This window comes from Nesoenas mayeri (assembly GCF_963082525.1).
Source record: "Nesoenas mayeri genome assembly, chromosome: 5".
Lineage (NCBI taxonomy): Eukaryota > Metazoa > Chordata > Aves > Columbiformes > Columbidae > Nesoenas > Nesoenas mayeri.
The window spans coordinates 22,267,359-22,291,076 of NC_137548.1; the positions used below are offsets into that span (position 1 = coordinate 22,267,359).

The 23,718-nt window shown below is 38.4% G+C and overlaps 1 protein-coding gene across 3 annotated transcripts in view; it reads right to left on the minus strand.

Annotated features, from left to right (window-relative positions):
* Positions 1 to 525: 525 nt before the first annotated feature.
* Positions 526 to 23,718, minus strand: part of TSHR (thyroid stimulating hormone receptor) — a gene marked incomplete at both ends in the record, with an annotated part of 61,232 nt that continues 38,039 nt past the window's right edge. For all 3 annotated transcript variants that reach the window (XM_080345572.1, XM_080345571.1, XM_080345570.1), the window contains 7 exons: positions 526 to 1,936; positions 2,962 to 3,150; positions 8,027 to 8,104; positions 17,730 to 17,798; positions 18,780 to 18,853; positions 22,355 to 22,433; positions 23,628 to 23,702. In XM_080345572.1, the coding sequence (XP_080201698.1) occupies positions 526 to 1,936; positions 2,962 to 3,150; positions 8,027 to 8,104; positions 17,730 to 17,798; positions 18,780 to 18,853; positions 22,355 to 22,433; positions 23,628 to 23,702 (1,975 nt within the window). The remainder of the gene's footprint in view (positions 1,937 to 2,961; positions 3,151 to 8,026; positions 8,105 to 17,729; positions 17,799 to 18,779; positions 18,854 to 22,354; positions 22,434 to 23,627; positions 23,703 to 23,718) is intronic.

The window sequence follows — 23,718 nt, forward strand, 5'->3', positions numbered from 1 at the left end:
TGGCAGAGGCGGAAGGAATCTGTTCCATTTTAGGCCCTGGTGGAAGTTTTAGAAATTTGCTATTAGAAAACTAATTGAACCTCTTGACACATTGGCAGTCGGCATTTGAAAACTTGAACCTGTTTTTTTCCCTTTTAAATCTCATTTTAATTATAAAACTTTATGTCCTTTTTTTAGTCGTACAAGTACCCCTAAGTTTTATACTTGCTCTCCTGCTGCCTTAAATTTTTTAGATGAGGGTATATGTCATATTTGCTGATTTGATATCTGTTACATTTCCTATTTAGATAGAGCGTTCACATCTACTTCCAGTATTATCACCAGAACAGTGTCTTTTGACCTGCGCTATTAGGAGTGTGACACAAGAGGTTCAAATGAGTGACTTGTCTAAAAGCAGACCACTCTGAAGGTACTTTGAGACATCACACAGGGGAAAAGGATATGGAGAATACGCTATCTTCTCACTCAGTTCACTGTACGCACAACAACCTCTTGACCAGACTGTGGCTGTGGTACTTTGTAGTGTCATAGCTCTGTCTGCTTGCATTCTTCCAAGAGAATTTGGTTCTGCCTTGCCACAGCAGGAAGGTAATCATTGACTGGGTCTTGAATGCTTGTAAGAATCTGACCTATCCCTCGGCTGATTCTCTGCCCGTAAGAGCCGCTGTTGTTTTTGGCTGAGATTGTCTGACCTCTGTAGACTTGAGCCTGATGTTCACATATACCAAACTTGCTTAGCAGGATAAACACATCTCTTCGGAAAGCTTTGGTGAAAATAGCATAAAGAAAGGGGTTGGCACAAGAATTGAGTGGGTAGAAGAGAACCAGCAAAATCTTGGAATTGGAGACAGTTATCAGTGGTTTGTTCATAATGGCAGACAAAGCATGGAAAGATATGGGAGCCATGCACAGAAAGTCAGTGAAAATCAGCACAGCCATTCGCTTGGCGATTTTGGTGTCTTTGTCCCCTGACTTGTACTGAGGGTTTCGCACAGTTACATAGATTTTTACATAGCAGGCACAAATGATGACAAAAGCAATAATGTTACATATTAAAATGAAGACAACATAGGCTTCTGCCACCGGTGTTTCAGTGTCCATAGGCAAGCAGATGCTGACTTTGCTGTAGCTGCTGATGCCAACCAGAGGCAAAAGGGCAAGAAGAAAGCAGGAGAGCCACCCGCCCAGCATGATCACCAGGGCATGTCGGAGGCGAATCTTCCGATCCGGGCGCATAGCAAAGGTGACGGCGTACCAGCGCTCCAGGGTGATCACAGTCAGGGTATATACAGAAAGTTCACTAGCAAAGACTGTGAAAAAGCCAGCTGTGTTGCAACCAGGCCCAGTCTGCCAGTCTATAGCGTGGTTATAGTACTCTGACCTGGTGTAGAGATCCACTGAAGCGATCAGGAGGAGATATAATCCCATGCAAAAATCGGCAAAGGCCAAGTTACACATCAGAAAGCGTGGTACAGTCAGTTTATAATGGCTGGTGAGAAGGATGAAAAGGACAAAAATGTTACCTAGGATGGCCAGCAGGTTCACAAACCACACCACAATCCTCAGAAATTGGTATCCCATTATATCCTCACAGGGATTAAACTCATCAGGCTCTGGAGTGCATATTACATCTTCATTGCCTTCGCAGACAGGATAGTCATAATGACTGTCAAAGGTCTGGACGTCTTCCATTTGAGGGTTCTTGAGCTCTTGGCCAAACCCAAGATTTCCTTCTCCATGGTCTTCAAAAAAAAAATAATAATGGGAATTTTCATGAAAATTTGGGAACCTGGTGTTTTCGTTATACGCGCTATCGGTGTGGTCTGTGTATTCTTCTGCAAAATCTTTGTAAAATGGATCTCTCAGAGCTTTGACTGATCTTCTCTTACGAAAGCTGTGACTGCTGCTCTGGTTACATATCAGGTACTCCAGGATTCTGAAAGAATAGAGGGGAAATCACTGCTGGCATTTATAGTCTGGCTCTCTTCCTTCTTAGGATCTACATTATTAGTAGGTAACAAGACTTTTTATCTACTGTTTATAACTTCTTAGATATTACACACAGTATTACTTTTCATTTCTGCTCACAAATCAATTTCTCCCAGTACTTCCATCATTTTAATTCCTGTTCTGTGTATTTTCTGTAGGTGTTTTACAACTAACTAGCAGAGAAGTGGCTGGGAATCCTGTACCTCATGGCATAATGCACCTGTATTTGTAGTTGAAAACTGCCCGTATTTTTTACTGTGGAAAAAAAAAAAAGCTATTTGGCACCAATTTTTTGGTCACTGTGATCCACTATCACATAACCTTTAGCATTTCTCATTTCCAGATTGCTTGCAATTTGAGATCAGATACAAACCTTATTAAACTTTAGGAGAAATTTACAATGGATTTGGATTCTGCAGTAAAATTCTGCTGCTAATCACAATAAGTCATCCCCTCTCCCTCATTCCCACAAGCAGATGTCTCGCTGTATTGCATCAGGACATCAATAAATGTATGTTTTTCTTTCCAAAAACTATCCACACACTCATTCTGATGGGAGGCTGGAAATCCTGCCAAAATTGAATTTGAAATTATCTGTCTATAAGGTTATTACAGGATCATTTATTCTGAGCTTTTCAGTTAGAAAACACGAGACACGAAACTGCAGCCTCTCCAAAACCTTTTTTCCAGGCCTTCCTACGACACATTCTGTGTTATAGCACATTACCCTTTAGTTTCCCTTTAATCTGGGCTCAACAAAAGGGGAAGAGTTGTTGCGAAAGCTCCTACAAATTGTGATATCAAAAATTCTTTCCTCTGTCAGTTTGACATTGTAATCTCTGTTTCAAATAATGTCCTCTATACCTAGAAAAATGGTCACAAAAGTACCAATACATGTAATTTTATATTAAAAATAAAAACCTTGTCTTCAGTTATATACTTTAAAATTGAATTAAAGTTAGTGAAACTCACCCACTGTTTTTTTTCCAGCTCTTGAAAGCACAGCAGTGACTTGGATATGATAGATCAGCTCGCATTAGCTGAAGAAATATCTTTACAGCTGGTAATTTCTTTAAAGTCCATGTATTTTTGGCCATTAGTTCTTTAAGGCTTTCCAGTCCTTTGGCTGGAAGGTTAGCAACAGCTGTTCTGGAGACATCCCTAGGCAAAGGGAGAAAGAGTCAAACGTCAGAATATCCAGGGACTGAATCAGCTTTTTTTCAGATTCTTGCAGTAATGTAGGAGTTTCAAAGAATTCTACAGCAAAAATCAAATCCAGAGGAGGTGGAAATTTCATATCAGCTTGCTAGGTTCTGATACCATTCAAATACAAATAGGATATGAATTTCTCTTGTGAGTTACTCTGTTTTAAAGCTCGTCTTTAATGTCTCATAGGGCAGAATACAGATGATAAAGAAATACCAAGGCTTTTAAAATTACGCTTTAAAAGCCAAACATAGACAAATGCATATGCAAAACCAAAGTTTAAAAAATTCTTTAAAGATATCACATCTTCCATTGGAAAAGCTGTTTTCCTATAGTCCTTTTTAGACTCGCTTTAACCTATTGGGATACTTCAATAGAAAGCATTGTCATTACTAGAACATTGTTCTTCATAAACTGAAGTTAAAATGTTCTCTCTCAGTGCAGCCTGAAACTCTCAGAAAATTTAGCAGTATGTTTGCTGCTTTCTATTTCTGTGATACTGAAGCCACCTCAGCAGATACTCTGTTTCCCCAAAAATAAGACCTACTCCACTAGTACAATTTTTCAGGATTCTTGAGGATGCTTGAAAGATAGGCCCTACTCAAAAAATAAGCCCTAATTATAGTTAATTAAAAAAGGTAGCTATACATGTAAAAAAGTAAGCATCTTTTGGAACAGAAAACGCAAAAGACCCTGTCTTATTTTCAGGGAAACAGAATACATTGCACAGTTCATGGGGGAGGTGAATTTTCTTTAGAACTCTAGTGAACGTCATCTGGTCCTGCTAATGATCTCTGCTCATTTTTTGCCTTGTTCCCAACACTCTTCTGCTGATGCTTGAAGTCACGATGTTTTCTCAGAGTTATACTTTGTAAAGAAGTAAACCTGTAAAAAAGCTTCTAGCGTAGGAACATTGTTTGAGCACTTTCATCACGAACATGCTAATAATAAATAATTCAGCTTTTTTGTATGCATTGTCTCCCAAGAGTGCTGTTCTTATCCCTCCAGAAGTCTCACCCACTGGCTGGTTTCTTGCACCTAAAAGAAAATTATTACTAATTTTATGCTTTAAACAAATTGCTTCTAAAACACTTCGGTTTGATCTGCTTTATTTTTTCTTTTGATTTGCTTGTATTTGTTTTTAAATTGAGTTAGAAATTGCTTCCCTCTTCTGTAGGAGGGCTATTTTACTTCTAATAGCTTCTTTGCTATCATATGTATTTGAATATGTCACAACTAGTTGATTTCAGCCACATAAGCTTATTTTTTTCTTCTGGAGTACTTTTCAATAGCTAGTATATGCTTCTGCTGGGCCCCTGAATTGGCTCTTAGGAGAGTCTGAATACTACCTGCTATCTTTTTATCTTTTAAAAAGTCACAAAATAGTTGAACTTCTAGATCATCCATTTTGACGTCCCTGCTCAAAGCAGGATCACCTAGATAGAGAGGCTGAGCAGAGATTTGTCCTGTCAACTTCTTAATATCTCCAGGATGTGGAGACTCCACAGCCTCTCTAGACAACATGTTCCACCATTTGACCACCCTCACAGTAAAGAAGTTTTTTCTTATGTTGAAATAGACCTACCTGTATTTCAGTTGGTGCCTGTTGCCTCTTGTCATGCCACTGGACACCACTGAAGAGACCCTGGCTCTGTCTTCCTAGTTCTCTGACCACCCTACTGCTCCAGCCGCCCTTTCAAGTATTTATACACATTGATAACATTCCCTTGACTCTTCTCCAGACTGGCCGACTCCAGCTCTCCCAGCCTATCATTGTATGACAGATGAGTCAGCCCTTAATTGACTCAGTGGTCTGCTCCTTTTTTTTTTTTTGTACTAGTTTCCTCATTTTATAGAACTATTCTGAAATTAGAGCAGCTGCAACAAAGCTTGTTTCTCACACAAAATAATACAAGGCAGTGAAAGCTAAAGCTAATTGTGTAAAGAAGCAGAAGGATCGTACAGTATTAAATGTCTGAGCAGTAAAATAATTGACATAATTCAATATTGAAGAATGTAAAGTGCATTTAGGAAAAAGCAATTTTAACTACATGGGTAACAATGGGGCTTAATTTACCTAGCACTGCGGAAAGATCTTGGAGTCCTCTCTGCAAACATCAGGTCAGTGCTATGCAGTAATGTTAAAAGACAATAGAATGCTAAGAATTTTTAGGAAGGAAATAGAAAATAGCCCAGAAAAACTTTGCTTTGTAAATCTAATATGACTGCATCTTAAATACTATATGCAGTGCTATAAATGCTATATGCAGTTTACAATAAGAGCACAGAAGGCTACAGCAATGATGATTAAACGTGTCAAATTGTATATAAATTAAGTAATAAGGGGCAGATAGGACTTTTATTTTGGGGAAAAACTAGGACTGGAAGCAGTAGAAGACTAGAGATGCCATGCATTGTGTAAAGAAGGTGATGGGGAATGATTATTCACTCTTGTGCAACAAATTTTGGAGCACCTAAGAATGTGAAGCAAGAGACTTAAAAATGAGAAAAGGTATAATCTTTTCACAAAATTGCATCATTAAATTGTGAATGTCAGTGACATGGTTCACTGTGCAGGCCAAATAATGAGGCAAAAAGAAGGACAATGTCCTTCTTTGTTCTGGTTCTGTTCAGAGTTGTGTCAGGTTCCCATCAGAAATGACTGTGTCAGGAGAAACATCCTGGGGCACAAGGGCTTGCGCCTTGGAAGCAGCTGCAGAGAGGAGCATCTGTGGGGGCCGAGGTGGGCGGAGGAGGGAGCTGCAGCTCCCCAGAGCTGCGAGCAGAAGGGAGCAGACAGCCCAGGGCCCAGGTGGTGGGAACCATTTCCCAGGGAGCAGAGGGGAAAGTGCAAACTCTGTGGCAACTCAAAGTGTTACCAAGTGATGTTGAAAAGTTTGGAAGAAAAATCTGTTCAGTGAGAAGAAAGGGCTTGGACAAATTAGTTATAAGACAACATAATTTCAGTTCTATCTTACCAAATCCTTTGAAGTCTCTCAAGTATCTGTTTATGGGTGTGTATTTAAGCAGCTAGATATTGCAGTATTTATTTTCAAAAACTCTGCTCATTTTAAACTCGGGGGCCTGGGGAGAAGATGCAGGCACATGTGCCTTGACTCAGGTTTAATCATGTTGCGGGGCTAACAACAGGTGGTTGGTCCCGTCCATGGGCCATATTGAGCACAATGGCTCAGAAGTTTGGAAGTTTCAAAAATTCTCAGTTTGGGAAGTCCTTAACCTGATGGTTTGGAGTCTGCCACCGAGAGGTCTTGTGACCTCTCTGTACCACTGCTATTGCAAATGGAAGAGCCTCCTGGGAGTCTGGTGATAATTTGTCTCCCAGCAGAAGATAACTTCTTTCTTACCCTACCTAGGCCCACACTTTGTCAGCAACAAAGTGTGTGTCAACTGGCCAGAGGAAAGTTTGGGATTGACAGGTATTTTTTACCTTACAAATCCAGTCTTGACAATCATCTATTCAGATTCACAATCTACTGCAAGCAGCATAGCAGCTGTCTTCAAACTAGAAAGCATAGGATTGAAAAGATTTTAAATAATAATTAGTAATCCTCAGCGCAATGTGAATCCAAGCAGTTGGAGTTTGTTAGACTATAGTATCTGCACCTGCATTCATACAGAAGACATATTTTCCTAAATTTTTCTTTGCTCTTTATCATTGTATGATCAGTCTGGATTTTGGGCTACTCAGAAAAATGGGAACTGATCGCACTTACATCAGCCTCATTAATATCTAATAATATTGGTGACACAGCAATGTTTACATTGCATGGAAAAGTGTCTTGCTAGTATTAAGTTATAGCAGCGTCACCTAAAGAAACACAGAGAATGAGCATCTGATAGATTTGTCAGGAGGATCTGTCTCAAATAGAAATGTCCAGAGAGGTGGTAGATGCCCCATTCCTGGAAACATTCAAGGCCAGGCTGGATGGGGCTCTGAGCAACCTGATCTAATTGAAGATGCCCCTGCTCATTGCAGGGGAGTTATGACCAGTACAACTTCAACTGTAGGTTGCTATGTTGGATTGGGAAGATTTTGTGAGAAAAAGAATGTCTTCTGCACCTTTTTGTTATTTAGCTACCTACTAGAATTCCTTTTGTGAACAATACACCATTATTCTGATATAAATATGCTGGTTTTGAGAGAAGTGGGAAGTAAAACTGATTCTTATGATTCTTAAATGGACTGAGCACTGCCAGCACCATCTGTTTTTGCAGTAGAGGAGGGAAACCCACTTTCAGCACTTCAGTTCTGCCTGTCATTAGTCCTATGCACTATGTCACTTGTTAGATGATTTGAGTCAGGGAATATGATTCTTCAAGTTCTAAAACTTCTTAAAGTTATTTTGTTCCATCCTGTATTGCGATTCCTAATTTTAGCGAAGAGTTCTTGGGAAGACCATAAAATCAGACTGGAAGCCAAATTACATGAGAAAGATGAAAAGACAGCACTAGAAGTAACTTTATTATCTAGAATTATTCTTTCCTCTGTTTCAGTTTCTTTTAGATGAGTCTTACTGGAGTCCTTAGTTTGTATTACAATTGTAATACAACTGTACAGTCATAATACAGATTGTAGTACAGAATCTTCCAGAAAATAAATTCATAGGAACAGTAAGATGCTGTTTCTAATGTAAGATGCAAGAATTTCTTTGATCAGTTCCCTAAAGCACAGCTTTTGCTGCTGAAATTCTTTTTGTAACCATGCCATTCCCGTCCCTGCTGCTCTGCTGCTAATAATGGTTGCAAAGGAAGTGCAACCTAAAACAGTATTATTTTAAAAGCTTTTGCTACTTCATTTTCTCCTACTTACAGTAGAGTTGGTCCACTGTAGACTCCCAGAAATGCATCATCATTGATAACTTCCAGGTATTTGTTCTTGTGCAGATAGCTGCAGAAACACACAACACACAGCGATTTGGAAATAGTTATCCATAGGTTAAAGAAGATGATCTTTTGTTTACTTACCTAAACAGATTTATAAAAGCAATATGTATAATGGCCATCCTATCCCAACAACATATTGAAGTATAATCTGTTACTTCATTTTCCGTATAACCAAGGAACAAAATACAGGTTAGCCATCTTGAAAATAAATGAAATTCCTCAACAAAAAATAAATAAATTAGCAAAATAAATTATCTTGATCCAAATTATTTTTCTCTCTGTGTCGTACACATAAAGACACAGGCATACACACTGTATCTTCACGGAAATACATGTGAGGATGAAGTGAAACAGATTGTTTTTCTCTCATCAGAATGAGGTGTGGGGAGTTACATGATACTTACAGGAACACATTACAAACAAACATGATTCTATAATAAAAGTTTTAAATGCTGTAGGATTTCCACAGCCAAGTAGAGGCTCTCATATACAGGTCAACAACTAAGAACAAAGCTTTGTTATAAGAAGAGCAAGAAAGGGAGTGAGAAGGAGGATAAATCTGAAGGAAAAAAATAATAGAAAAGCTTACATTAAAAATAGTCCAAAGTCCTGGGAAAATTGCTAACAACTTCCTGAGTAGCCAACACTTTCCTGAACTATAGAATGCTGCAAATTTCTCATGTCATTACATGACTGATGTAATAAAGGACCGACATTAATTCCCATCACTTGAGAAATCGACCTATAGGAAAGTGCAGATTGAGGAAGGAGAGGGAATTTACGGAGTTGAGTTGAAGACGCATGATCAATGACAGGCAATGCAAGGCTATGGAACACTAAAAAAACATAACATAACCCAAGTAGAACAATCAATGCTACGTTCAGTTTTGTGGTTTTAGATTTAAAACTGACTGGGTTCCTCTCTACCATGGTCTGTAACTGTCATTTGAGAAACAAAGAGAAAGCATAAATTAAAACAAGCTGCAGGAGCAGCAGCAGCACAGCCATCCTGCTTTTCTGCCAGAGTCACAGGGAACGTACGGCACTGAGCACATTTTATGACATTCTGTGAAGTGCAGATATACACAGAAGGTGATTAAATGGAAAAATGAGTGTTATTTTTATGCATACTGTGCCAGCTTGTGTGTATTAATTGGGCAGATTCGACACAGAGTTAGATTAAAAATGTTATTTGGGAACTACTGTCCAGCTAAAAAGTATTATACTTCACAAAAGGCAACAGGCAGGTTGATTTCCTTGCTGAGATGGCTCCTCTTGGTTGGCCAGGAGGGAGGAGAACTGCAGTTAGAAGCAGCTAGATCTCTTAAATACACAGACAGGAATATGCTGAAATAGCTGAGCAGTGAAAAGAGACTGAAGATTAGGTTGCAATATACACATATGTACATATATATGTGTGTGTATATATATATACACATGTACATGTGGATACTGCTGTGATAATTCTTTCCTTAAGCCAGCAATTAAACCCTAGGCGGTGTTTTTACTTAGTTCAATCAACTTCTGTCACCATGTTTGCGAGAAAAACAGTTTGCAGACATCAAATATGGTCATGCTTTTTAACTTAATTTAGATGGAAATTGAAATCTTGTGATGGGATTAAGAAAAATTTCCCAAATATAGTAGTCTGTGGAGGAGGCTGGAGGAACATCTAGCTTTCTTGGTTGAGGGATACTAAATAAGCAAGGAGAAAAAACAGCCCAAGTGTTTTGTTTCTGCACTGTGATGTGAAAGGACCTCTGAGAGAAGTTTAAACCAAGGCAGCAAAGGGGATGGTACAGCTGCTGGACTGTGCTTTGGAGCAGAAATGCAATGAAAGCCAGTAAGTAGAAGACAGAAAATTGCCAAGGGAAGTTGTGAAGGGGAACGTATTTCCCCTTGATGAAATGATGGCAAAATGATCAATGCTGTAAAGGCCCTGAAGGACTATGGTGCCTAGGCAGAAAAGACTCATAGCACTTGCGAGTATCTCATTTATAAATTTTATCCATTTTCTGTACAGAGTGGAAAAGACAACTTCTAATGGCCCCAGTAGTAACCACATATTAAAGCATGAGGCTGCAGTCTATGAGCAACAACAGGGTCCACAGACAGCAATATAATAGGTAGCTCAAGTCCAGCAGAAGACCAAAGAGGAACTCATAGTGACGTAAGTATGACAACAGCGGGTGACCCTGGCCCAACAACTATAAGCGTTACTTGATATTCACCAAAAAGGGCACAGGGCTGGTAGAGGCCTTGTAATGCAAGAATGCAGAAAAATAAGATGAGTGGAGATGATGACCATAAAGCGTTGCTCAGGAGAAGATGATGTGGCCCTCGGTCCAATTAAAGGACAGAAACTTTGCAAGAATTGCAGACAGACTGCCTTATGAAGGTCATGTTTCGCAGGATAGATAAAAGCAGAGAAAATTCCCAATGAAGAAATCAGCAGCAAAAGAGAGAAATAAGAGAAAACCAACAATATCACCCAAGACGTTCAGAATTTAAACATAATTATCTTAAAACGAGGAATTTCATAAAATTTCAGAGTGCAGTTGGAACAGGAAAGATAACGTGCCCAGACCAGATATATTAAAGAAATTAAATAAAATGAAAGGAGAAAGAAACTGATTCTACTGATGCAGGCAGTAATACCTCAAACAGAGAGGGATGTTTGGTACTATAACTGTTACAAACACTTTAAAGCTAGCTTCTGACGTAGCTAGGAAGACAAAAAATACAATAGAAAGGTTGTCACAAAAGATTTCAGAGGGTGTTCATGAAATTACTGTGAGCCCATTGTGCCAGTCAGTGACAAAGATACAGAGGTCAAACCTTTCGTTATTGTAAGTTCTGTAACAAAAACACCATTTGAGATGGCGGCTGTAGAGATAATTGAATTGACTCAGAAAAGTGCAGAAGGCCACTATTTTATCATTGTGCAGGAAGAGTCTTTCAAATTCAGATAGTGGAATTGGGGCTTAACTGCAAAAATAATGCAGTCACAACAATTGTTTCTTGTTGTGGAAAAACATCAAGTAAAGATATGAATCCTCTCCTGGTTGAAGTCAGTGGCAAATTTCCCGTAACATTCACTGAACATAAGCTTATATTGATCACCATGGTGAGAAAAGAGAAGTAGATGGACTATATGGTTGGGCTGCACAATACAACATCTCAGGGAGCCAAGCCAGAGTAGCACTTCTGGCATGTCATTCATTGGACATCACTCATGCCTAAAGCCTTGTTTCTTACAGAGGAAAATAGCTTCATTCATCTGCTCAGCTATTGTTTGAAATAAGCTTTCACTCTTTAGAAATATGTGGCATTCTAGTACCACCTGGCATTTGTGTTTTCTGAGAACTGGCTTTCATATTCTGTATATGACAACCTAGTGACTTTTGTTGTGTGCTTTTGCTTCAGCCTGCACATTTCCTTGTGAATCTGTCTGCAAATCTAATACAAAAATTAAAACCAGAGCAAAAGCTAAAAATTAATCCAAAATTTCAACATCTAGGTTGTAGTTTTGAAGGACACAAAAACCTGCCTGACCTAATAAAACCTGTCTGCTTTAGTAAACAGGTAATTGCTTGTCTCATTTTGAAATATTTCCCCCTGATATTTGAGCACTATAGTGAGTGATAAAGCTGAAATATAAGAGTTTACATGCATGACAAAAATCTCCAAATTTACAAATAGAAATGACCATCTAGAGACTTTGGGGAAGATCATAACCACGTGTTACCAAGGAGGGCTGCAGTGTTAGCTGCCAGTATTCACACAGATAGGTCAGGCTCATCAGAATGTACAATTTCCTGATGCTAATTGATTTCAGTTGTTTAAGCTCTTTTATTTTGAAATGTACTTCCTTAAATGGATAGAGTAAGACTTTGGTAAATATTAATTTGACAGAGAAAGTTTATGTATAGCCAGTACAGCTCCTTCTGAAAATGCCCTTAAACCTCTTGCTACTGATAAATAAATGGTATAGGATGTCATTTAAATACACTGCAGAAAAGAAAATCAACAATGTTACCCACATGTCTAAACAAATGTTGGAAGTCTTAGAAGTTACATGGGTGAAGCGCAATATCTAGCTATCTATCCACAGGGGGACACTAGAATAATAGTCATTTTGGGAAGCTGGTGGAAGACAATCAGATAGACACGAATACTGCAGTGCAAAGTATGCAGGATATCTGGAGTAGTAAATACTGAATCTGGAGAAGGATGTGCTGATGGTTTCATAGTGCTATAAGTTAAAGAAGGCTTTTTTTTTTTCTTTCATTTGTTTTTCCTTTAATAAAATCAGAGCAGTAAGCTGACTATATCATTGACTAATAGATTCAAGTTCCAGAGGTAAGTGGGTAAAATATTGCATTAAGTCTCAGTCCCACCAGAAAACAACACAACTGCAGTATGCTGAGCAGGATCTTCTGAGGCCATGAAACGGTAACAGGGCATTTCAGCTGCTATGTAATACAGGGCAATGTTGTGTCAGGGCATGAGAGACATACTGAGTATTCAGACATTATCAATGCATGCTTCATAAAGCAACAGGTTAGAGAGTCCGCATGAGAAAAAGCAGTTTCTGATTTCAGCTCAAGTGGCACGCATATGCTGTTTCAAAATGTTACAATCAAAAGTCTGTTTCATAAGTGCGACCACTGGTTGCTGATATTCAGCAGCTCTGTAAGGTTGAAAAAGCTGAAGAATACATTACAGCTATAGTCTCCAAAAAGGAGAAATACTTTAGGATGAGAAAACTTGCTTAAAAATGAACAAAAAGATGAAAAATTATTGAGGGCATTTGGCGAGCTCTTTAGGGACTCCATTTTGGAGATCAAGAGCAAATGTGAAAAGCATGAGATGGCAAAAGAAAACCAAAATCCTGAATATTCAAAATATTAAGAATTTTCAACTGACATGAAAAACAGAAAACTGTGGAAAGATCTGAAGATATTGTTATCAAAAGTGTATTTTGTCCTTGGGGTAAAGGATATTAATGAAAGATGTTGACCAGCTACTTCAACTAACATGTAGTTCCACTTACCTTTCTTTTTTCAGTGTAAAATATTTCTATTTCCCTTCTTCCATAGTCCAAGGTCATTCATGCCATCCCCTATATTGTAGATGGACAAACCTTTCTTCGTGTGTGTGTTTTTCACCTTTCTTTGTTGTTGTTATTGTTGGGGTTTTTGGTTGTTGTTTGGTTTGGTTTTGTCTTGTTTTTTGTTGTTGATAATAAGATGGATTATTTAACTGACAATATTTTACTGCAGCCCCACACCCAATTTTATCAGCCCAGGGAGTGATGGAATAAGAATGAACAGCCAGATTAGGCAAGAAGGGAGGTTTTGCAAAATTTTCTTCCAAAGGATCACTTAGATAAAACCAAGTAAAGTTACTGAAGTTTCTAGTTGGGATACCTCACTGGTTTATGGAATTATGCATTATTTGATAGTATCTGCTTTCAGTTTCTGATATTAAAATAAGACAGCAGAGCTTAACACACAAGGAGAAAAATAATATGTTGGCCACACATTTAAGTATCACCACTAGAGTATTACACGGGTTCTGGACATGCAACCTGTTAATGTATCCGTGCATCCTGTTGGGTTACAAAATGGGGGTTAAAAAAGGGAGAAGAGGCAAAAAAGATGCACTGGTAGATGAACAGTATTAAAAGGTTCATTGTATGTTTTTTCTACACCATTGTTTATCTTGACTCTAAGCTAAGTCAAGTGTTACAAATGATCCCTGAGAATGTATACAGAAGTAAAGATATTCTTTCAGAGTTTATTTTTGTAATTAGACCTTGAGGCTGCACACTTTCCATCTCAGTAATTTAGACAGTTCTGTAAAAGCTCATCACAAATATATTCTGCCATTCACTGGAAATATGTGTTAAAAAATATTTCCTTACCAATTTATTTACAGAAATAAACACTGGTGCAGGAGTACCACTTTGCAGAGGTCTGCTAAAAAACATTCAAAACCCATTAAAATTTCTTTCCCTCACCCTTTTTCTCTTAATTTCTTTTTGCTCCTAGTTTCATCAAGTCCCAAGGACCTTAGATCAAACCCAGAGGAAACAGGTAGTTTCTTCCCTGTACAGTGGTAGATAAACAGGAGTTCAAATTAGAAATGTCAGAATACAGAAAATTAAATATTTGGCTTTTGCATTAACTTAATGCTGCTGCTAGAAACAACACATCTCCAAGACTGCACTTAACAAAATTGTACTTTATCTTATTATATGGTAACCAAACCACCTCAGAAAATTAATTTCGAAATTTCCAGGTAGTTTATCAAACAGATAAAGGCTTTACCGCTGATGTTCAGCTCCCCAGTTTGCCTTGTAAATCTGGAGTAGTGCTTTGCTCCAATTAAATGTCATATGACTTAAATAGGAGAAAACTGTTTGTTATAATAAACCTTTTTTACTGCTGGTAGATAAAGTCCTGGAAGTAGCACTACTTTTAGTTTGTGTGTGCTTTTGTGTTTTCTTCTTTGTTTTGTTTTGTGTATGTGTTTGTTTGTTTTGTTTGGTGTTTGTTAGTTTGTTTAATTTGCTTTAATAATGCATCATAGCCAGTCTCTGGAAAGATTCACTTAAAATTGTGGTAACACAGAATATCTCAGGTTGGAAGGGACCTGTGAGGATCACAGAGTCCAACTCCCTGATCCTTGCAGGGCTACCTAAAACTGAACCATATGACTAAGAGCATTGTCCAGATACTCCTTCAACTCTTCCAGGCTTGGTGCCGTGACTACTTCACTGGGGAGCCTGTTCCAGTGACAGATGACCTTCTCAGCAAATAACCTTTTCCTGATGTTTTGCGACCTTTCAGTACTTAAAGGGGGTCTATAAAAAAAGATGGGGATAGACTTTTTAGCAGAGCCTGTTGCAATAAGACAAGGGTAATGGTTTTAAACTAAAGAAGAGGATTCAGGCTAGATGTGAGGAAGAAATTTTTTACATTGGGGGTGGTGAAACACAGGAGCAGGTTCCCCAGAGAGGTCGTGGGTTCCCCATTGTAAGATACTGAAAGGGCAGTGTCTCAAACACTGTGGCCAAACCAGTTCTGCAACATCCAGCCACAGGAGCCGTAAGGGTGGGGCCTTCCTGCCTGCCTGCCTGCCTCCCTCCCTTCCTTCTTCTTCGTTTCTCCTTTTTTATGAGTAATATAGGGACATAAAGGTTTACAGCTCCACATGTGCCACTAAACTCTTTTATGTAAATCCCTTTGCAGTTCAACTGTTCATCAGTTGGGCTTAAGTGATGTAAATCCTTCTGCTGCTGAATCATCTGCTATTTGGGCCAAGCTGCAAAATGAAAGTTTTTTTGTTTACGGACCTTAAGTATCATGTATACTCTTTTCCAATCAAGGGGATCAATGAATCTGAGTCACCTCTTCCCCCCATACCTCTGGGCAGGACATGACACCCATCCCTGGAAACATTCAAGGTCAGGCTGAATGGAGCTCTGAACAACCTGATCTAGTTGAAGATGCCCCTGCTCATTGCAGGAGGGTTGGACTAGATGACCTTTGAAGGTCCCTTCCAACCCAAATTGTTCTATGATTCTATAATGTCCAATCTGAACTTCCCCTGATGTAGCTTCATTCTGTTTTCTCATGTCCTATTGCTGGTCACCAGAAAGAGGAGATCAGCACCTCCCCCTCCACTGTCCCCCTTGAGGAATTCGTAGACTGCCATGAGATCCCCGTTCAGCCTTCTTTTCTCCAAGCTGAACAAACCAAGTCACCCCAGCCACTCCTCAAAAGTCTTGCTCTCAAGGCCTTTCACCATCTTGGTCACCCTCCTCTGGACACACTCTAATAGTTTGGCGTCCTTCTTATACTGAGGCACCCAAAACTGCACACAGTACTCGAGGTGGGGCCGCACAAGTGTAGTGCAGCGTGACAATCACCTCCCTTGACCAGCTGGCAATGCTGTGCTGGATGCACCTCAGGGCATATTTGTCTCTTTTGGCTGCCAGGGCACACATTTGACTCATATTCAGTTTACCGTCAAGCCAGCCCCTCTCTCTTTCTGCATGCAGGGCAGCTCTCCAGTCTCTTGTCTCCCAGTTTGTATGTAAAACCAGGATTACCCTGTCCCAGGCGAAGAATCCAGCACTTGCTCTTGTAGAATTTCATAAGGTTGGTGGTTTCCCAGCTCTCAAGTCTATCCATATCTCTCTGTAAGGCTCTCCAAACTCAAGGATTTAAAAAATACTGAAATACCCTTAAAGAATACTAATTATAAACTTTTCCTGAGAGTAAGCAAGCAGTTTCTGCTGAACCTAGTATGTGTTTTCTACTTCTCTACTCTACCCAGTCCAATAAAGCAGATGTTCAGGACTTCAGATCATCTTAAAATACATTTTCACTTGATTCCTTAATAAGGGAAATTCCAAAGAGGCCAGAAGCCATAGCATTTGAACACTATCAGAGAAATAAAAAGTCTTACAAAATCATCTCCAACCTGTGTTTCATCAAAATGTAAGCAATGGAAGAGGAAACATAGTTCATATATTGGCTAAGGCTTAGAAAGCTTTCAAGTATTGCATATACAGCTTAGAGGGATTCAGTCAAGACACTGGGTTCATTTTACCATATTTTACATCTTGCCCTTCTTTTGGGCACTAGTTCAAACACTAAGTATCATTAAAAACTTGCTTTCTCATATGGAAGTTTAAAGCAACTGAACTAATGTGAGTAAAACAAGACCTTTCCCAGGTCTCTAGTTTAACTCAAACCTCTTTAAAATCGAACTAGTCTAGCTAGCTGTTAAGAGGTCAACTGGGAAAAATTAAGGCCACATGAAGGGTGCTCTTACAGAATTCTTACAGAATTCAAGCCCAATTTAAAATAAAGTACTGAATATAATAATATCTATCCTCATGTGTCTATGATTAATGCCTCTTTACTCATGAGATTGCCAGACAGATTCTTCAGTCAAGCCTCTGTAAGACCAGAGTAAGCTTTGCCAAAGTGAATGGAGCCTCTGGAATTTAGATTTGTCCTGTGGTAATGATTGAGGCAGATTATTTAGGGTATGGTGTGAAAAGGATATTCACTCACTTAGTTTTCCATAAACTACAATGACAAGGTGAACGAAAGCTGAAATGGTTGCTTCATGCTCTTGAGATGTCTATCTCTTATTCCTCGTGCAAATGACTGGTTCCTCTGAATTGCTTCCAGCACCTTACACCACTCTTTCTTTTGTAGACAGGAGACTTCTGTGAAAGAGCTGCTACCATTATCAGTGTTACACTTACTAAAATAAAATGTCTTGTAAGTAAACCAGGACCATTATCTTCCAAATTGTCTTAGAAATGTTACTTATCAAAATAAATTTTAATGTAACTTCAAACCATAACAAAATCCACACTGGAATTAGCTGCCATGATTTTATTTCTGAGCTATAAAGATACATACCAAATGAAAGCACACTGCAAAATATATTAAGTGCCCATGATTTTATTGCTGTCTGAAATACATATCCTCTCTTTGCTTCTTAAAAATAATTAGAATAAGATATGTATTTGAGAGCCTCCAATGAGTGTATTTATTATATAATATTTTTATGAAATAAGAGAATGATCTGGTACTTACATAGCATCCAGATTTGTCCCATTAAAAGCATGGCCTTGGATGCTGGTAAAACCGTTGTTGTAGAGTTTGCTGCAAGAAAAAAGAATTGTGTATTTTGGGTTGCTTCGACACCTGAATACCTTACATTTACATATATTTTTTCTCGGTGACAACACATTTATGGATGCTTTAATTTTAGTCTCTTGAAGAAGCATCCGTTATAGTACAAGGTCAAACAAAGAGCCAGCAGCATTCTTGAGTGTAGCTGAATCAAGAATACTATGTGGCAGGTATGCCATCTTTTACTTCTTTTCATAGCAAGATAAAAGTAAACTAAAACACTTCACTATAGCTTTGACACCTTCGAACTAAAATCGAAGAAACAATGTTCTGCTAGGACTGATTAAGGAAAGCTAAAGGAATGAACTAATGCCTAGCAAAATAGGTGTGATTTTACTATATCAGGCCTGCCTGAATTTTCAGAATTTATTCTTTTTCTCCCTTAGAGCTAAAGGATTATTATTTTTTTTTTTAAAGAAATTCTTTAGAATTCATTCTTTTGCATTCTAGTGCTCTTTCACCTAGTTTAGGTCACAACTCATTACAGTAACTTTCATTCCCCTCAGCCCTTTCTTGTGGCTCACATTGAGTATGATTTGAATTACTGAACTTTGTTTAACAATTTGCCTCTTCTGACATTTGCCACACATTAATTTTCACTGTATGTGCCACTTAGGTTGCAAAATGTTCGACAGTTCTAACCATGCTTTAATTTTACAGGAAAACTCTGCAAACCTTTCCCTTTGATGTTGTCCTATAAAGCCATTCACTGGCATTAGGGTCATACAAAAGCAAAACCACTTTGGTCAAGCCAGTTTAAAGGAAAGCAGCAGGCCTGATTCAAATCACTGTCAAAGTAAAGGATTTTTGCAAACTGGATTATGGATATTACCTGTCTATGGTGTTTCTCTGTTACAAACTGCTAAAGAGCAGGACGGAGATTTTTTTTTAACATTTTACCATATGCTTGAGAGAGGTAATTGCCTCATGACTTAAACTGGAAGAACTTACAGAGTTAAAGATTCATTACAGATCCCATGGAAAGCATTCGCAGGCACTGAGGTCATGAAAGGATTGTCTGCAATTTCACTGAGAAGGAAGAGAAAACATCACAATTGAACAACTGCTAAATAGAGCTTCTCCAGAACAGTTTTATTATTTTTTTTTCTATGCCTTAATTAAAAAAAAAAAAAAAAAAAAGCATAGAATAACTCGTTTAGTTATATCTAAGGCCAGAAGATACATGTGGGATGATTAAGAATTCAGCGTGTTCCAGCATCCAGGAAGTGAGCTGGTGACATAGGTGGCTTCTGTATTCAAGGTGAGGTGTGCCAGCCTGGGTGGTTATAGTGCTTAACAGCACAGACAGGACTTTTGTCTCATAAGCCAGAGAATTAGAAAAGTAGATAATGCTGCATTGTCAACTGGGCCAACCCAAGTGATTTTAGAGCTGAGATCCTGCTCTCTAGCTAAGCAGAGCTCAGAGCAGAGCTGTAAGCTAAGCTCCCTAGCTAGACATCAGACAATACATTATTCAGGACAGAGGCATTCTGCTTCAAGAACTGCCTCTAACACAAGTGAAATAACTTATGTGACCTAACCTAAAGATTCTTCTCAACTCTTGTCCAAAGAATGTTTCACTATATGTCATTTCTTAAATACCTTTATAGTCCCACTCTGCAGTCTTAAGTAATACGATGTATTTTCAGACCAAAACTCTGCTGGGACAAAAATGACAAATAAAAACTAAAGAGTTTTACTGTCACTAAACTGGAGAAAGGAAAGAGGACAAAGCTGGTAGAAACAAAGGACGAAGCAAGGTGTCTTATTGCCTTTTTTCTGCTTTTTCCTGAATCATATTAGAGTATGGAAACCAAAATATTCTACAAATTTTTCTTTTCTTCAGCATGTGGATTAGATGTGGTCTTATAAGGCCAGACCATAATGTCTATGGGCCAAGAAGTCCTAACAGTTGCCCATGTGATAGTAACAATTTAATTCATTTTCTGTGTTATATACATGCTAACACTGAACTGTACTACAACCATTTAGAATTCAAGTAGTTTCCACTAGTAGATGGTTTCCACCACAAGTTATTTTGGTTTGACATTTTTCAGACTGGGTCACTTTTATAAACAAACGTTTATTTGTATGTTGCTTGACCTCGGAGGCCACTGGTGATATAACCAATGCTTTTTCCCCAGCTATACTTTATTCCTAATTTAGAAACCTATTGTTATTTAAGAGCAGATTTTCTTTTTCTTGATGAAAGCAACAAGAAGGCTTTCTTTCATTGAATAGAAATGTTTAGAAATACCTCCCTTGAAAGTACAGGTCTACTCTTTAAAAAGTCCTTAGTATATAAGACCTATATTTATTTTTTGAGAGTGATCTTTATGAAAAATTTTTGAGGTAGAAGTAAAATAATGTTTTGCTATCTGCCCCTTAGAAACTGACTGATTTGGTTGGAAGCAAGGACACAGATAGTTGTATAAACTGATTCTGTTTTATCTAGCCTGTTTAATTCTTGGTTCTCTCTACTTAATAATTTTAGTGCTTAATTTACAATCTACTAGAGCTTAATCTAAGTTAAAACCCTTTTGGTCTTTGAGGAACTCCCTAATACCACTTAAGATGTAGGTGTATTCCACTCAGAGCTCTGTCTGACTCAGGTTTCAATCTCGGAGGCCTACAGCCAAGTCAAACATAGCAGCTCCAGGTTATGGAGCGTGAGTCAGCACAAGATTTACCTCTAGTCTCAGAAGATCCTTGGAAGGGAAGATGTCATTGCTCACTGCAGGTCTAGACTCTTTAGCAAAACAACCAGTGTTTCTATGTTGCTCTGAGGTTCATCTTGCCAATGGTAGACCACGAATTCAGTGGGGACTGACCATTCTTGACTAAGAATGCCCCTTAGCAGCACTGAAACAACACCTGGGGTAGATCATTAATCATGGCTTTGTAAGTCACTTTCTAGCTTAATACTAATTTTTAATAGCCTTTTACGCAGCCTGTCCAGCAGTCAAGCCTCTTCCAGCTGAATACTGCTACAAGATTGATAACTCCTCTTTAGGAATAATTAATGACCAACATACTTTTGCCTGTGTCAACCTGCAAATCTTCCCCTCTTGGCTTCAGAATTTGAACTTAAATTGCAGGTTAGGGCACAAAGATGGATGTCATCTTTGCTTTCTGAATACCAAGGAACACTTGCTTTTTTCACAACAGAAATCTTTGTTTCTGAAATACCTTTAAGGATAATAGTGGGAGATCCACCACTCCCCATTTGTGTTCCCATTCTTTTTCTGCAAGAAATTGTTTTGCAATTGCTTCAAGCCATACTGAAAAAAAAAGCGGGGGGGAAGTGGGGAGGGGAATATCTTTAAAGCAGTTAAAGTAAATGGGTTTTAAGAGGTGAGAAAGGAGGAAGGTTTTAGTGTTATGTAGGAGTGCCTCATGTGTACAAACCCAACTAAATTAGCAAAGCTTGCTAGTAGGAAAATTCTTTCCAGCTGAGGACCATAGTTAATGAGAGATGGCTCCACCTAGGAAGTCTAGCTTAAAAGGAGGCAATTGTCAATCCTCATCCTTTGGTCTTTCAGTGTGACTATGGATTTGTACTTGAAATGTGACTCTACAAGTAAGGTTGGACAAAGGTATTTAGCAAAAGTGTGTGTTCACAGAAGCTTATGCTGTCAATCTAGAAGAGTATGCATCTAATTCAACTGCTATGAAAAGAAGGTGAGTAGCAGAAGGGAGAATGGTAGTCCTCTTTCTTAAAGACAGGCTGTGCCAGTCTGAACTGACCCACTACTAAAGCGGTCATGAAAGCAGGGTGCTGATCTAGTGACTTAAAAGCTCTACTTTGTTTCTCAGCTTTAGGATTTTGCTATTTAAGCTCATTTTCTGTTTTCTTTATTAAAACATTATTTGTATGAAGCAACATATTTTTGATAAAATGAGTCTTCACCAAAATCTTCCTAAAAATGTACGCTCAGCCAACACTGAGATGTAACGATAAGCAATTGCTCTCAAGCCTATGCAGTTCTCCTGCTCTTGGGTCTCCTGTGCTCAGGGTGAGGTCAGAAGAAAGAAGGCAGATAGCCATTGGAGGTTATGATTCACCAACGCAGGAGCTCAATGAAGAGCAGTATCAGAAGATGTGTAATATGAGGTCACCATGCCAAGCCAAATTTGTTAGAAGAATGTTGACAGGGTGACTTTGTGTTAGCAGGCTGTATGTTAAATCAGGTCCTGTGTGTCACACTATTCTGACCTCAGACTAATTTAGGTAGTGCACAGCCATTACAAATACAAAATAAAAGCAAAAGGCCTGGAGAAGTTGTGTATTGTGCTTTGGCTAATTCAAGAGAAATGTGCTTGTGTCCCCATGTCGCTCATCTAGGTCAAAGGTATAGTGCTAGGTAACCTGATATTTTCCAGATTTGGTACTAACAATCGGTGAAATTTAGCTTGAGGAAAAGTGCTTTGTCAGACTTATTTGATATTTTTCTCTAAAACAGAAACCTCCATTATAGGGTTTTTTTGGTGTCTGAGGATGGCAGACCATCTGTGAGGACAGATACTTGCAGTAAAAAGTTCACATCAGATGAGTAGATCTTTGTGAGGTCTGGAAAAGCTTTGAGTCCAGTATTAAAAATACCACTGAAAGAGAAACAGAAAGAATTACTTGTACTGAATAACAACAACAACAACATGTATTTAAAGCCTTCAACAGTACAGAACAGTTATTTTATCCTCTGTGTTGACAATCAAATGACTTATAATCAACTGTCCAAAATATAAGGATGCAAGAGCAATTGAAGAAGATGGGAAGACAGAACAATAAGACAACTAAGGAGATCCGCAGAGGGAAGCAGCCTGTGAGGTGCAAAGGGAGAAAAAAAACCTAGAATGGTGGATTCACTTGAGAGATTAAGACTACTTCAGGCAATAGTTTGGACCCCCAAATCCTCTGTCTTTCACTGAGACTAAGAGCTGTTCAAATAGCTTGAAAAAGACAAACTGTCTTCAAACATGAATACAGTTAATGCCCTTATTTCTGAACTCCTGTAGAGTGAAAATAACTTAGGAAAATATAGTTCTCAATTTTTAAAACTATTCTCCTGAAATGAAATTATTTTGACTATTTTTATTACTTTCAGATCTATAGAATAAAATCTGAAAACAATCTTTCCTCCTTGCTGCTACTCCACCATGCACAGACATAGCTTTTTCTAGAGTCTTCCAAACATTGCTTAAAATCACAGAAGTTATTATCTTTTTCATTTCTCTTTCCTGTGCCATAAGTTTGGAATTTAATTGTTCGGTTACTCTGTGTCACTCTTTAGAAACTTCATGGGGACACAGAGAATTCTTCAGGATTTCTTTCTGCCGTAAAGGTCATGTGAAATCAGGTGCCTATAGATGGACTTGTCACAATTAGCTGACAGGTATGCTTTAAAACCCTGTGTAAATATCTACTAAATATAAAAGATGTGTATATTTCTGTTGCGTCTTTTCTTCCCACTATTCCCTACAAAAATATAGCAAGACAGCACTTCATAAGAAGAAAGCTAGCTGTGGAATTTTTCCAAGAAAATATTAGTGTGTTCCAGACACTTAATGGATAAGAAGAATAGCAAAATCGCTATTGAATTTGTGAACATGTTTTCCTTTCTTGCAAAAGTTGTTGAATTTCCAACCCCTACCCTGGCTGGCTTTCTGACATTGAAATAAAGCAACAGGGCAAAACATTACAATCAGTTCCAAAATGAAATACAAAGAAAAAAAAACCTGCTATAGTATGAAGAGACATTTGTCTTAAGTGCCAACTTGTTACAGGTGCTAAATACTTACAGGTATTTCAAAAGTGGGAGATTCTTAAAGGCATCTGGATCTATGTAATCCAAGTTTCTAAGATTTCGAATTTCACTGTAAAAAAAGGAGA